At 37.3% G+C, this 15,103-nt stretch overlaps 1 protein-coding gene across 1 annotated transcript in view; it reads right to left on the reverse strand.

Annotated features, from left to right (window-relative positions):
* LOC110257883 (lysine-specific demethylase 5D-like) overlaps nucleotides 1–13,153 on the reverse strand; it is a 49,215-nt gene extending 36,062 nt beyond the window's left edge. Inside the window, 13 exon segments of the mRNA XM_085008960.1 lie at nucleotides 1,406–1,564; nucleotides 1,678–1,797; nucleotides 2,175–2,333; nucleotides 3,646–3,803; nucleotides 3,937–4,060; nucleotides 8,330–8,461; nucleotides 9,635–9,805; nucleotides 10,245–10,367; nucleotides 11,358–11,423; nucleotides 11,425–11,436; nucleotides 12,541–12,709; nucleotides 12,834–12,960; nucleotides 13,081–13,153. Coding sequence (XP_084865086.1) covers nucleotides 1,406–1,564; nucleotides 1,678–1,797; nucleotides 2,175–2,333; nucleotides 3,646–3,803; nucleotides 3,937–4,060; nucleotides 8,330–8,461; nucleotides 9,635–9,805; nucleotides 10,245–10,367; nucleotides 11,358–11,423; nucleotides 11,425–11,436; nucleotides 12,541–12,690 — 1,374 coding nt within the window. The 5' untranslated portion in view covers nucleotides 12,691–12,709; nucleotides 12,834–12,960; nucleotides 13,081–13,153.
* Nucleotides 13,154–15,103: the final 1,950 nt, after the last annotated feature.

Genomic DNA, 15,103 nt, shown 5'->3' on the forward strand with positions numbered 1-15,103 from the left:
AACACATGAAAAGGTGTTCAACATCACTCATTATTAGAGAGATGCAAATCGAAACCTCTCTGAGGTACCACCCTACACCAGCCAGAATGGCCATCATCCAAAAGTCTACAAACAGTAAGTACTGGAGAGGGTGTGGAGAAAAAGGAACCCTAAGATATGGTTGGTGGGATTGAAAATTGGTGCAACCACTATGAAAAGCTGTATGGAGATTCCTCAGAAAACTAAACATAGAACTACCATTTGATTCAGCAATCCCACTCCTGGGCATCTATCCAGAGAAAACCCCAACTCGCAAAAACACACGTACTCCAATGCTCACTTCAGCACTATTTGCAAGAACCAAAACATGGAAACAACCTAAATGTCCATCAACAGAGGAGTGGCTGAAGAAGATGTGGTACATACACACAATGGAATATTACTCAGCCATTAAGAGGAACAAAATACCAGAATTTTTAGCAACACGGATGGACCTAGAAATTATCATGCTAAGTGAAGTCAGCCATGCAATGAGACACCCACATCAAATGCTTTCACTGACATGTGGAATCTGAAAAAAAGACAGACTGAACTTCTTTGCAGAACAGACCAAAGCTGACTCACAGACATTGAAAAGCTCATGGTCTCCAAAGGATACAGTTTGGGGGATAGGGGGATATGCTTGGGTTGTAAGATGGAAATCCTGTGAAATTGGATTGTTATGATCATTATATAACTACAGATGTGATAAATTCATTTGAGAAAAAATAATAAAATAAATAAATAAGTAAATTGGTCTCTGACTATGTAAGGTATCACCCTGTATTTTAAGAAAAAATTTGCGATTTCTATGCCACTGGAGTAATATACACAATACACAAACTGTATTTGTGAAAGCTCAATGACATTTATTGATAACCCTCCTACTTCTTTCAAACTATACCTATGAATAACCTGACCAAAGTATTTGTTTTTCAATCATTCAGATAACCAAAAGACAGTAAACTTCTAATATTTACAGGAAGGTGCAAGATGGACCACTGTGGTTCCCAACTGGTAACTGCAATATATCCTACTATGGTCCTTAAATGACCCCTCCTAGCCATGTTCTTTTTGTTTTTCGTGTTCCCATTTTTACTGGAGAAATGTCTTTCCTCGTGTTTGTCCTCACAGTCTAAGACAAAACTGAATTTCTGTCTTTTTAGGGCTGCACCCACAGCATATGGAAGTTCCCAGGCTAGAGGTCACTTCAGAGCTACATCTGCCTGCCTACACCACAACCACAGCAACACCAGATCCTTTAACCCACTAAGCAAGGCCAGGGATTGAAAACTCATTGTCATGTATGCTAGTTGGGTTCTTAATCCACTGAAGCACAATGGGAGTGCCCATATTGTTAATTAATATGAATTACCAACCATATTACCTCCTCCTCAGGGGAAAGGTTCTCTTTGCTATTGCAGAAAGGAAAACCACTGCCAAATTCTTGAGAATCAATGTCTGCTCCATACTCAACTGTCACATCCTCCTCAATGCTGCTCACCAGCCTCCAGAATTCTTTCTCCACAAGTTCTGAAGGTACCATCAGTAATAATAGTATGAAAGATGATCACAGCCCATTGTACTCTGCCTCATATATCCACAATGACTAAAACTTTTAGACATAAATCCCTATGTCCCCATTCCACAATCATATACATGAACAGGCATGTTGAAGTAGTCCGACTTGAAGGAATCAGCCATTTCACCAAAGCTCTGCAAAGTGTACTCCTGGGTAGCCTGCTCAAAGCCAAAGGCTTCAGGGGGTCTCTTACACTCCTGAAATACAAAATGTCTCAGCAAGACAGAATCAACAAAGAACAATCCCCATCCTCCAAAATCAACTAGAGATAATTCTTGTTTTCTCAGGTAGAATAGTTTCTTTAATATCAACTAAACATTTATTTTTATTTCTTTCATTTATAACATCTGAATTACAGTTCTTCCTCTCTGTCTTAAGTCTCTGCCATTCTACAGCTGATCCATCCAACCATTCTCTCACTTACTATGTCACTAACAGCAGCCATTTAAAACCTAACAGAAATACTAACCTAGAAAACAAGAGGAACCTGCTCTATTTTCCCCAATCAAGAGGTTCGATTAAAAAAACAACAACCAAGAACTAAATCTGAAACATCTATGGTGGACAATCTTACCTCCATGATACACTTTGGACACCTCCAGGCCCCTCTGGGGATTTCAGGAAGGGGTGACAATAGGCAGAAGATGTGGTAACTATCGTCACAGCCACCACAGAGAAGACGTTTATCATCTTCATCCCCCTGGGAGCACATTCGACAAACATATGAGTCAATCTACCAGGAAAAATAAAATAAGAGTATAAGCTGCTTGTGCCATGAAAATACACTCCAGGATTCTAAATCATTTGTTTTACACACCTGTGTCAGAAAACTATGCAATGTTTCAATCATGACTTCACTCAGAAGTTCATTATCTTGTGAAAAACATAACAAGACTAAATGATGTTAAGAAATAAAGCATAATTAACGTCTTTGGGGAGCAATAAAGAGTAGAATTTATTATAAAACAGTGTACATTGAATAATAATGAATCTTTACTGTAAGAATCAATGGTACAAAATCAAATCATTACCACAGAAACTAGCATGGCTCATTCAAAGAAGGACACGTAATTAGTAATCACTGGTAGAATCTACAAGTTGAATATAAATAGGTCAGATGATCCACTATACATTTATACTTGCTGTTCTAATATAAGGTTTAACTGCTTTCCATTTCATTCTAAAGTGTCTTCAGAAACAAACAGGTCTTTCACATAATTTATATTTAATCGTATCATCTCCTTCCATTGTGAGATGTAATGGTTCAGAAAATGCTCATCACCAGATTTGAAAACAGCAGTTTGGAGGAAACTGCTGTTTCTATGGCCATACCCATGGCCTATGGAGGTTCCCCAAGCTAGGGGGTTGAATGTGAGCTCTAGCTGCAGGTCTACACCACAGCAACAACACCACCATATTTGAGCAGTGTCTGCAACCTACATTACAACTCACAGGAGCGCCAGATCCTTAACCAAATGAGCAAGCCCAGAGATTGAACCCACATCCTCAAGGACACTACGTCAGGTTCTTAACCCACTGAGCCACAATAGGAACTCCTGCAAGAAAGTTCTAAGAGTATATGAATACTGCTCTGACTACGATGTTTAAATATGCTCTTTTCCCCTCTTGGCCGTCAGCTTCTCTGTATATAAAGGTGTCAAAAGTAAACTTAAGGAAGGAGAAACTAAGACAGGATAAAATAACATTAGCATCCATTTAGTCCTGATAGTTCATAAACAATGTTAAGAGTGCTCACAGGAGTTCCCATCATGGCTCCGTGGTTAACGAATCTGACTAGGAACCCTGAGGTTGCGGGTTCGATCCCTGGCCTTGCTCAGTGGATTAAGGATCCAGTGTTTCCGTGAGCTGTGGTGCAGGTCACAGACACAGCTCAGATCCCTGTGTTGCCGTGGCTCCAGTGTAGGCTGGCGGCTACAGCTCCAATTTGACCCCTAGCCTGGGAACCTCCATATGCTGCAGGAGCAGCCCTAGAAATGGCAAAAAGACAAAAAGAAAAAAGAAAAAAAGAAAAGAAAAGAGCTTACAAATTGGGTACTGCTGTGATTTTCTCTTAGCTGCATGGTCATCTTGGGGCAGGGCTCTAGGCTGTGACTCAAGTCCTCCTTTGGCAGTGTTGACATCACTTTCCTATTCCCACTAGGTTCCTTCTTCATTGTAACAGTGGAGGGGCATATGACCCCTTCTCCATCTAGGGGAGTCAGATACAAACCTGAAACAAGTAAATCCACCTTCCATCAAAATTAACAAAACAATCTCCTTAGTACCCTCTTTAGTACTTTACCCATCACTTTGCTCCTCAGCCTATTAGGCTTTACTTTTCTTCCTAAAAGTCTTCTCCTTGGCCACAAGGCCCAAGCCCATCATCTTGGGGCCAGCCCCAAAGATCTGTAACTTCTTCAGCTCTGGATTTTTCTCAATGTCTTCTTCTGTGGGCTCTGGCTATTGAAAAAATTTCAGAGAAGGAAGTTAGTTTTACTTAAACAGGCTTTTTAGGCAAGATCTAGATTTTAAAATTTGTTAAAACAGTCTGGCTGTAAAAAGGTCACAGAGATTAAAATCAGTTAGCCTCCAACCTGTTTTTGCCCATTTTTTTCTTTTTTTTGGGGGGGTGGCATGGCACATGGAGCTCTCTAAAGAGGGATCCTATTTGAGCCACAGTTGTGATCTACACCACAGCTGCAGCAATACCAGATCCTTTCAACCACTGTGCCAGGTTGGGGATTGATGTGTCCTGGCACTGCAGAGACACTATAAACCTCACTATACCACAGTGAGATCTCTCCCACCCTATTTACTGATAACATATTTTTATCTACGAATAAGGTATGATCAGGCAAGAACAAATAAATATAGACATCTAGGAGGTAATATCCTTCCTCAATTTTTGGAGGGTGGGGGGTGGGGAAGCTGTGACCATACCACATGGAAGTCCAGGGCCTAGGATCAAACTTGCACCAAAGCAATTACAAACCCAAACCCACTGTGCTATGAGGGAACCCCTCTCCATTTTTTTAATGCTACAAAGGAAATGAGAGTACTTGGGTACTTACTAGGCTAGTTAAGCTTAATTGCAAAAGGCACACTAAAGAATTCAATAAATAAACTGTGAATAAGCTCCTTTCAGCAACTGAGTTGAGGAAACAAATGGGAAAACAGGACTCCTCCTATTTTACTGTTTTGTTGGGAACTCAAATCATGAGTACTAACTCCTTTCTCTCAATGTAATCAAAGACCCACATGTCACAAAATACACACATCTTATATCATTTAAGTACATAGCTCTTTCTAGTAAAACTTTTAATCAACTATTTCAGTTTTTGCTCTACTTTTAAATATAATCTCTATTACATTTTTCCTTCCCAAATAAAGTCTGAGGTTTTATAAATTTTATTCTACATATACATGTAAACATGCATAATGTATTTTCTTGTTTTATTTCTAAAATAATTTACGCAGAAAATATGCAACATCACACCATCTATGACACACACAGGGTCAACTAGGGATAAAATGGTAGCAAAGATTATATCTCAGTGATCAGGCAGAAATGATTAAAAGATACAGAGGAATTTGGAGCTCAAAACAGAAGATACATCAACATATCTATCTGTCCTAGACCTTATTATTCTATTATAATGTCATGTCAAAGAAAATTTAACCTACTCATTTTAAATTTTCTATATTTTGACATCTTTCGATGGTTCTTCCTGACTAGGAAGATTGCATTTGCCAGGGCTAGCACATTTTTTAGAAGTATCAAATAACTTGTAGGTAAGTTTGCCCATCATATACAAACTAATTAATCCCATGTTTATACCTTCAACAATCTCCCTATGTGACATCCACAAAGACAGTCCTTCCTTTTCCCTAAATCAATCCCTGGCCTGATACCAAACAACTAGGAAAAAAGTCCCTATACCCTAAAGCCTACTGTGATCACAGCAATTAGCCAATCCAAAGGTGTTTATCCTACTGTGCCTTGCCTTTCCTAATTCAGTAAAGGCAGTGGCCTACGCCTTTCTCCATGCTCCCTTCTGCCTCCTCACAGACACTTACGTTTCCTCCTACGGCCCTGTATCACATGGTACTCCTCTTGTTTCTAGGACAGCTGTAACATCAAAACTTTTCTTTCAATTTTCTTCACATTGTCATTCAGGTATTTTTATAAACTAAAAATTGGGCACAATTGATTATTATTCACGTCTACCTCCATTGCATTCTGAAATATTAATAGAGTTAAAACAAGAGGGCATTCTTTATCCTTGACATATTTAGAGTTTTTGCCATTCAGTAATATAAAAAAAAATACACAGCTATTTTGTATATTCAATTTATAAGCTATTTTGGATTTTTCAATTTATAAGGCTAAACATTTAATTGATTATTCAGTATGGCTGGAATGCCCATTTAATTGATTATCCAGTGCTGCACTGGAAAGGAATCCGGCTAATATCCATGAGAATGAAGGTTCTATCCCTGGCCTTCAGTGGGTGGGGATCCTCAGGGGGTGGGGATCTGGTGTTGCTGTGAGCTGTAGTATAGGTCACAGACATGGCTGGAATCCCACATTGCTGTAGCTGTGACACAGGCTGGCAGTTGCAGCTCCAATTCAACCCCTAGCCTGGCAACTTCCATATGCTGCAGATACAGTACTAAGAAGCAAAAATTAAAAAAAAAAAAAATTAAATAGGGTCAATATAAAAAGTTTGAAGACAGGCTGTGTTTTTCAGAAATTTCCATCAGCTTTGGAGGCGTGGCACTCTTAGGTGTGTTATACATTTATAATTTTCCCTTATTTATATAGTTTATTTTATTGTATATTTATAGTAACAATAATTTATATCATTTTAGAAAATGAAACTTATATTTAAAATATAAAATACATATGAAAATATACATATTATATATTTATAATAATACAAAATATCATTAATTATATGATTTACACTACATACTATGACATACTATCTTAATGTCATACTACCTAGGTGACTGCTAGCAAGGCACATACCTTTTAAATGAGCTAATACTTGTTTTATAACATGAATTAACACACATAACTCTTAATCTTTTAGCTCTCTTACTATGAATTCCTATACAAACACTTATGCATGAAACGGAAAACGTCATCTATAAATCCTCACAATTTACCCCTAAAGAAATCTGTTTTCTTCTCTGATTTATGCAGAATTCATCTGTATAATCTTTCTGGTAATATTTTGGAAGTACAACCCCATTATGTCTTTTAGTAATCATACAATTTAAAAGAATTTTTAAAACTTTCCAGCAAAGTGGATAATTCCACTCTTAAGAAAAAAATGTCTATAGTGTCTGATTTTGAAAAATTGTTGCACTCTTTGGTTGGTGCTCAACTTTCAAATAAATGTATATGTTTCCGAGTTATTACATGTTCATTTCTTCTTGTTCAATTTTTCAGATAATTCTCACTATAAAGAACTAAAATTCTAGTGCAAAATTCACTTGAATTTCAATAACCTGAACAATACTATTTCTCATCTCTTCATTCTATAATCTAATGTTAAAATATTTTAACACTTAGAATTAGGATCACTGGAGTTCCCATTGTGGTGCAGCGGAAATGAATCTGACTAGGAACCATGAGGTTGTGGGTTCACTCCCTGGCCTTGCTCACTGGATTAAGGATCTGCTGCTGCTGTGAGCTGTGGTGTAGGTTACAGATGTGGCTTCGATCTGGTGTTGCTGTGGCTGTGGCCTAGGCCAGGAGCAACAGCTCTGTTAGACCCCTAGCCTAGGAACCTCCATATGCTGTGGGTGTGGCCCCAAAAAGACCAAAAAAAAAAAAAAAATAGGATCATTTATAAGAAGGATACATAACCTTACCCTAATTTAAGATATTTTAGAAGTAGAAACATGGAAATGTTATGAAAATGAATGCAAACATACAAAACAGGCTAAGCAAGGCAAGACAGTAAGATTCCTGTATATCATGTTTGACATCCTGAAAATTTTTCTAGCTAGGGAGAGACTGCCTTTCCCAGGCTACCAATTCTTCAAGATAGCAAAGCATTCAGTAGAAAACACACCTGTGAAATGCACACTAACCAATCCACAGTTACATCTCCCATGTTTGGCTCATGGACTCTAGGAAACAATACTTCTGTTTTAATACAAGGCCATATGCCAGGAAATTAGGAAATCACCCTGTAGATTAAAGCTCATCAGAATTGTTAACAAGCCAATCCTAACAGGTTAAACTGCCTTGCACTTCCTGTGGAAACCCCAATTAATGCTGTGGATTAGGCTCACCCCTCATTCCTGCCCCATGCTCGTGCTTTCTGCCGTGTCTCCTGAGTATAATGTATTTTTTTTTCCTGAGTCTTATGTCACTGCTTATGGCAGCATCTGACCATCTCATAAAAGAATACAGAAGGAAAACAAACAGGTCAAAAAACTGTACAGTATCTTCCTAAAAACCAACCCAAGACTGATAAAAGTAACCTCTAAAACATTAATTTGCTTCTAAAATGTGTAAAACGAAAACTGTCAAAACAATCACAACCCATACCCATGAAACAAAGTCAGTCATTCATTTTCAATTGATTCAACCATGAACCAGTTATAAGTTAAAAAAAAAAAAAAATGGAAGTCTTACAGAAATGAACTATCCCCAAAAGCAAGTCACAGATAAATTCCAGCACTTTTTGGAAGAAAAAAAGAGGTACTTACATCAGGCTGTAGTCTTTTTGCCCACCAACTACAGGTGAATTTGGAAGGCTGCACAGACTGTCTAAAGGGAATGCCGTGGGGTTTATACTCCTTGTCTTTTTCCTCACTGTCAAATGGATGAGTGTTACACTGCTGGGGGCAGGGGACAATGGAACATCAGGAATCAAGTCATACTCACAATCAGAAAATTACCAAGGAATTTCTTCATCTTAAATCTCTGGCAACAAAAGCTGTACTTCTAAATTATACAAACCTACCTCTTTTGTCCTTTGGGTTGACAGAATATATTATGAAAATACTCCTACATCTCTGTTTATGTATACAAAGACCCACAATCTCTTTAGTGAGACTGCTAGGTTTGAACCTGGAGTTTTACCCTTAATTTCTATATGCCTTGTGCAAATACAATGGACTTCCCTTTATGTTCTAATTCCCTTTTCTGACAAAGGGATAATAAAAAACCATCAAATCTAATATAAATGTGTTGATTAAATATGTTTATACACATAGATACATATAATTTTAAAAGCGCTTTGCAGATAAAAGAACCTATAAACATTATCTAAGATATCAAGCTAAATCAATTCTCACTGTTTGAATTAAGCTTAAGTAACATCAGCGTTTTATTCCTAAACTCTTTTTATGTGAACTACCCTCAAGAAGTTTAGCAAATTTGTAACTATTTCATGAGGAATAACTAAAATAAGAACTAATTTTAGAGTTCCTGTCACGGCTCAGTGGTTAACGAATCCAACTAGGAACCATGAGGTTGCGGGTTCAATCCTTGGCCTTGCTCAGTGGGTAGGGATCCGGCGTTGCCATGAACTGTGGTGTAGGTTGCATGAACGTGGCTTGGATCCCTGCATTGCTGTGGCTGTGGCATAGATCTAGAGCTCCAATTCGACCCCTAGCCTGGGAACCTCCATATGCCATGGGAGCGGCCCAAGAAATGGCAAAGACAAAAAAAAAAAAAAAAAAAAAAAAAAGAACTAATTTTGTTTCACGTTTACTTTAACAACTTGATTATAAAAGGATCACAAATAGATACCAACGCTGTAATATGCAGGGAAGGAACAGTCCAGTTCCCAACTATCTAACCTAGAAGGTATAAACTTCTTCATACAGCTACAAAATACTTCACAAAACTAATTCTTTTATTTTTTTAATTGCATCTTTTAATTTTGTCAATGAACTTAAGATTCTTCAAACCTTGACTACTCATGAGAAAGTTCAACCCAAAAAAGCTAAAGTAAGAGCAAAAAGAACAAAACAACATAAGGCTTCAAACCAGCTTAGGGGCCTCACCACAAGGTTAGCTCCAGACTGAAACATTTCATAAGGGTAAATGATACGTTCATAGTGAGATCTTAAAAGGTAGCCAGTGTTTTTATCTGGTGGGTAGTAGAGGCGCTGCGCAACTCGGGCCCACCGACGGTCCTTGCAGATGGCTTCATAACCACCTTCCTCCACCACAATCTGAAAGGATAAAGGGTATGATTAATTGTGCACACACTGTAAACCTAAAAAACTGCAGTGAGGCTTAAAATACCCCCAATACTGGTCATTCTAGAACTCAAAGACTGGGTCAAGAAATGCTGGCAACACTAGATCCCAAGTGACACTTCAAACACCCAAAGCAAGGCTGTCATCTTTAAGACTGAGTCATAATCCACCTGCTTTAATATGGATTGGTACAGGAAGTCCCTTCAGAATAAAAATCTTCATGGAACAACTGGCTCTCCCTAAAACCTGGTTTCTCTATAATAACCTAATAATCACTACTGAGAGGGAAAAAATGTTGGCAGGCTTCATGTTCTCTCCATGGTGTCTACTCATCTTGATACAATGTTCAACCAGAGGGTCTCCAAAGGAAGGCTTTTTGCTGTTTTCTTTTTAAAAGCCAAAGTGTCCTTACCTTACTAAGGCTGTAGAGGTCTAAGATCCTCCGTTCCACACTGGGGATTTTTAATGAAGAACCTTGAATTTCCCAGAATTTTGCAATCTGGTCCAAATAGTTCAATTTCACTCTGGCCTGGGCCTAGAGAATAGACAGCCCTATGATATAGCCTTATTCCAACTTTGTTTCGGTGTGAAATGAATGAGCAAATATTATTCTGTGTTTTCCACAGCTTTCTGTGAGGCTGGAACCTGGCTACCATGCCTATCTATAAAAAGCCTAAATAAGCTCATTCTTTAAGCTGAGAGAGCAGTTCGGAAAATGATGCATTGGTGTCAAAATATTTCCTGTCTAAATTTAAAGCATTATCTCTGGGCTTAATGAGGACTGAATAAGACCATTACTTAGACTCAATCTAATATATTCCTCAAGATCCCCATCTAGCATCTGCAGAAACACAACTGAAGGTAATAAAACATTTTTCCTTTCTGTATCAAAAGTTTTGACATGAAACCAGTTTCTCAATTATCATTCTCTTATCCTAACTTATTCTGGAGTTTTCAGCCACTGACCACAATCAAAATTTTAATAGAAAAGAGAATCCCAAACCATTCATAAGTTTTCCAAAAATACTACTAAACTGAATGTACACACTCTTGACTATTTTAAAAACACAGCTTTCTTCTCCTACTTACTCTAATGCACTTCTAATTACAATCATAAATATACTACCTGCTTTAAGGTAGAAATTTAGGGAACCATATTTCTGTCCAAATTTTTGTTTCTGTAAAGAAATCAGGGAAAATCCAAAATGATAATATAGGGAGAAAAAACATGGGGAATTACAGTTTTTTAATGTGCATCATCTTTAAGAAGTTTAGTCATTGTCTTAGTAAGTTTAGTTTTAGACTAGTCTACAGCAAAAAATATGTCACTCATCTCCAGAAATTTAAAGTTCCCTTCATGTCCTGTTATTTTGCATACGACTTTCTCCAAGATCAGTATTTTGGGAAATAATGAAGCTGGTGTTAGAATCAAAAATGTATTCAATTTCAAAACCTAAGCTCTTAACTACATTAAAGTAAGACTGGAGTTCAGATTCCACTTTAAGAGAGTGACTTTCCATTTTACCTCTAGTTCACTTAGCCTCTGGATGCGTGGAGTAAATCTGAAGTTGTTCACTTCTACTGCAAAAGGGAGGCTGCCAGTCCTAGAAGAATCTGGCCATTACGGCAAAGCAAAGCATAAAGAAAAATTTGTTCGCAACATCATTATCTCTCCATTTTAAAACTGATTAAAATTTTCGACTGCAAAAGTTTCAAATTGTTCCTTCTTTAAGTTCAGATAACTGCAGGGGGGAAAAAAAGAGTTCTCTGTGGTATAACTCCTCCAAAAGAAGACAAAAAACAAAACAAAATCCCAAACTGCCACAATCTGAGGCATAAAAGCTGACTTTAAAACAAATAAGAGAGAAAAGTTATGAGAAAGATTGTTAATGAAATGAAGATAAAGCCAATATGGATAAGAAACTGTTTAGCTTTCAAGATCAGAACATTATGTTTTCCTATTCTTTGCAGTGTATCAAAGAAGAGTAGATAAATTACTACTATGGGGGGTGGGGGACAACATTCAAACAGAAAGAAAATAATGCTGTCAGGCTGAAGATGAACAGCATGTTGCACAGTAAGTGGACATATAACCTCGACATTGTGTTAGTTGTTTAGTATACACTGTTAATAAGCTATTTCAGTTTGCATACAGAATTCAGGCAAACAAAACAGCATTACAAATGTGCAGTTTTCTGTATACCATAGCAAGAGGGAAGGCCTCCAAACGAAATAAGAGCACTTTAACTGGTGGTAGGGAGTCACACTGGCTAGTATTTTAAAGTATCATTTTTACAGACATGGCACAAGATGCACCAGAAAATGAAAACCACGAAGGCCCGGTAGCATGAATTCACGTAACTTCTTAAGACCTTCAGTTACATCTGAAATACTTCTAAATACATTAAAACGTCCTTCAAGGCAAGTATAAAAGACAAATAGTACAAAAAGTCCTAATTTTCGCAAAGCCCAGAACCAAAATTTAATCGGCTCTTTTTGCTATTAAAATACATATTTATTAGTTCATGGGGTCTGCCAACAGTAAGTTTTCAGACTACATGTTTTGGTAAGACATTTACAACATAAAAAATTAGCAGCTACGTAGAGGATTCACTTAATTTTAAAGTAAGGGCTTGTTAACACAGCAAACTGACCCTGCGCTCAATATAAAAAGAACTTTCACTCTAAATTTTGCATCACAGGCTTACCGCGGGTGGGCGGATCTTGCAAATACCCGACTTCTCAGCGATGGGCCTGATTTTAGCGATGTAGCCAAGCGGGTCACTGAACTCTGTCCAGGTAGGCTCGAACACCGGGCACTCCGGAGGGGGGAGGAAGTTGTACGCGCCAGGTTCCATGTTCGTTCCGAAAGCTAATCTGTAAAATACGGTTTGGTATTTTTCCAATGTTGCATAGGTCCTTCCTAGGTAAAAGCTATCTCCCAAAGACACGTTATTTTCTTCCAAACTCCAGAGTTATTTTAACCTAAGTAGCCCCTTACCAATCGTCAACGCTGCGTTTTACAACCACCATCTTGGCCTCGAGCTTTTCCGGTTCCTCTACGTACTGTCTTACTCCGCGCACGAATTCTTCAGGCGTTGCGGTTATCTCCAAATCTTAAAGATGTTCTGAATGCCAAGAAAAAGTTTAGATTGGAGGAGTCATTTCACTACCATAAAGTCAACATGCGCTAGCCTCTTGGTGTGATATTAAAAAATTCAAAAATTTTAAAGGAAACAGCCAATTACCAGGAAAGCTGCCGGATCTTTTAAAATTGTCTCTGCTGCGCATGTTACGCCCGCGCATTAGCTGACAATGTCTGCAAGCAGGTTTTCTTTGGGAAGGATTTCTTCCAAAAATCCAACGCTATGCTCCGCCTTCTCCTTAACTCTGGAAACCCTGAGGACTGGAATGCGAGAACTAAAACATGTTTCTGGAACCTTAGTACATTATCAGTTACGTGTCTGACATTAGCTTAATAGGTAGTTAACCCGTAAACGATTTTACAGTGCTCAAACAGTATAAATTATCTTCATGAACATTGCTCAGTCACGACACGTCTTCTGCGCACATTTTTAACTACTGGATTTTTGCAAAAGGAATTTTTTTCCTTCATGACCAAAAAAAAAAAAAAAAAAAAAAAACTCAAAGCCAGAAAAGAACTTCTAAATGTTTTCATAAAATTTTTACCAAATATGCGAATCCTAAAAGCTATTAAGGAAGACGCTCAACTAAAAAACGATTTCAAACACAAACTGAGATAATGTCTTTACCCCTTCGTTGCAGCACTTTAAACTATCCACCCTATCAACTGAAGGAAACATGACAAAAGTTCTTAAGACTGATATGTTTACAAAGAAATAAAAACTGGTTGCTTTCTCTTAAAGCACACAGACTTCTTGAAAAAAATACACTGACCAAGTATACAAGGGTACTGAATGCTAAAGAACAAATAAAATATCTTCTCCCATTTCTCAAATTAATCCTATATTGGTAAGGAAATATAACTGCAAACTCTCATTATAAACCTCTGAAAAGCCTAGTTTTAAGGGGTTCCTGAGATCACAAAAACCTGCCGCTTTTTTTTTTGTGTTACTCTTTCACTGGATAGCATTATTATGGTCAATTTTCTTTACAAACCTTTCTTTTTTCGCAATGAATTTTATTACATTTATAGTTGTATAATGATCATCACAACCCAATTTTATAGCATGTCCATCCCAAACCCCCAGCCCATCCCTCCACCCCCAACCTGTCTTCTCCAGAAACCTCAAGTTTTTCAAAGCATGTGAGTCAGCATTGTTCTGCAAAGAAGCACTATTCACAGTAAATTAAAAGGAGAATCAACCCACTAGCCCAACAAAAGATGGATGGAATGTTTTTAAATGTGCTCACAATAGAATATATAGGTCTAAAAAGGAATGTGCAGATACATGAATAAACCTCAAAAATATTATGCTAAGAGATGACTGGAACAAATGCACACTGTGAAAGTTATAAGCTAAGTTTTTATTTAGGGAAAAATTAGGACTATAGAACAGGAGGAAGCATTTCATGTAGCTCTGAAATACCACTCCAAAGAGGAAGTGGGGGAAGGTCAGTTCATACATGATTTTGATGGAGGGGGAAGTGACTGCAACCAAGCAATCATGCTGCTAGGGTCCTGAAGCTTTCTGCTAGTCACAAGGAGAAGATGTCACCATTTAGTGATTTTTCTAGGAACAAGATATAAGAATCTCTAAAATTTTTGCAAAACTATAGTATAATATTTCAGACAGGAAACTGATATGAATATAACCCACTTATTTTGTTGTTTCATATTTATTATATATATATATATTTAATTTTATTGGAATGTAGGTGATTTACAATGTTGTGTTAGTTTCAGATGTACAGCAAATTGATTCAATTATGTACATCATATATTATTCTTTTTAAGATTCTTTTCCCATATAGGTTATTAAACAATACTGAATACAATTCCATGTGCTATATTTAGATACGTGTTGGTTATCTATTTTATATGGGTAATTTGATAAAGATTGCACTGAATCTGTAGACTGCCTTGGGTATATAGTCATTTTAACAATATTGATTCTTCCAAATCAGGAACATGTTTTATATTGTCATCTTTGATTTCTTTCATTAATGTCTTATAGTTTTCAGAGTTTAGGTCTTTTCCTCTCTAGAAAGATTTGTTCCTAGGTGTATTATTAATTTTGCTGTGATGGTGCATAGGATTGTTTCATTAATTTCCCTTTCTCATCTTTC

The sequence above is a fragment of the Sus scrofa genome, chromosome Y (genome assembly GCF_054392235.1).
Source record: "Sus scrofa isolate SSC_HxYL_T2T_F1_AM1 chromosome Y, Sscrofa_HxYL_maternal_Yorkshire_Landrace_v2.0, whole genome shotgun sequence".
Lineage (NCBI taxonomy): Eukaryota > Metazoa > Chordata > Mammalia > Artiodactyla > Suidae > Sus > Sus scrofa.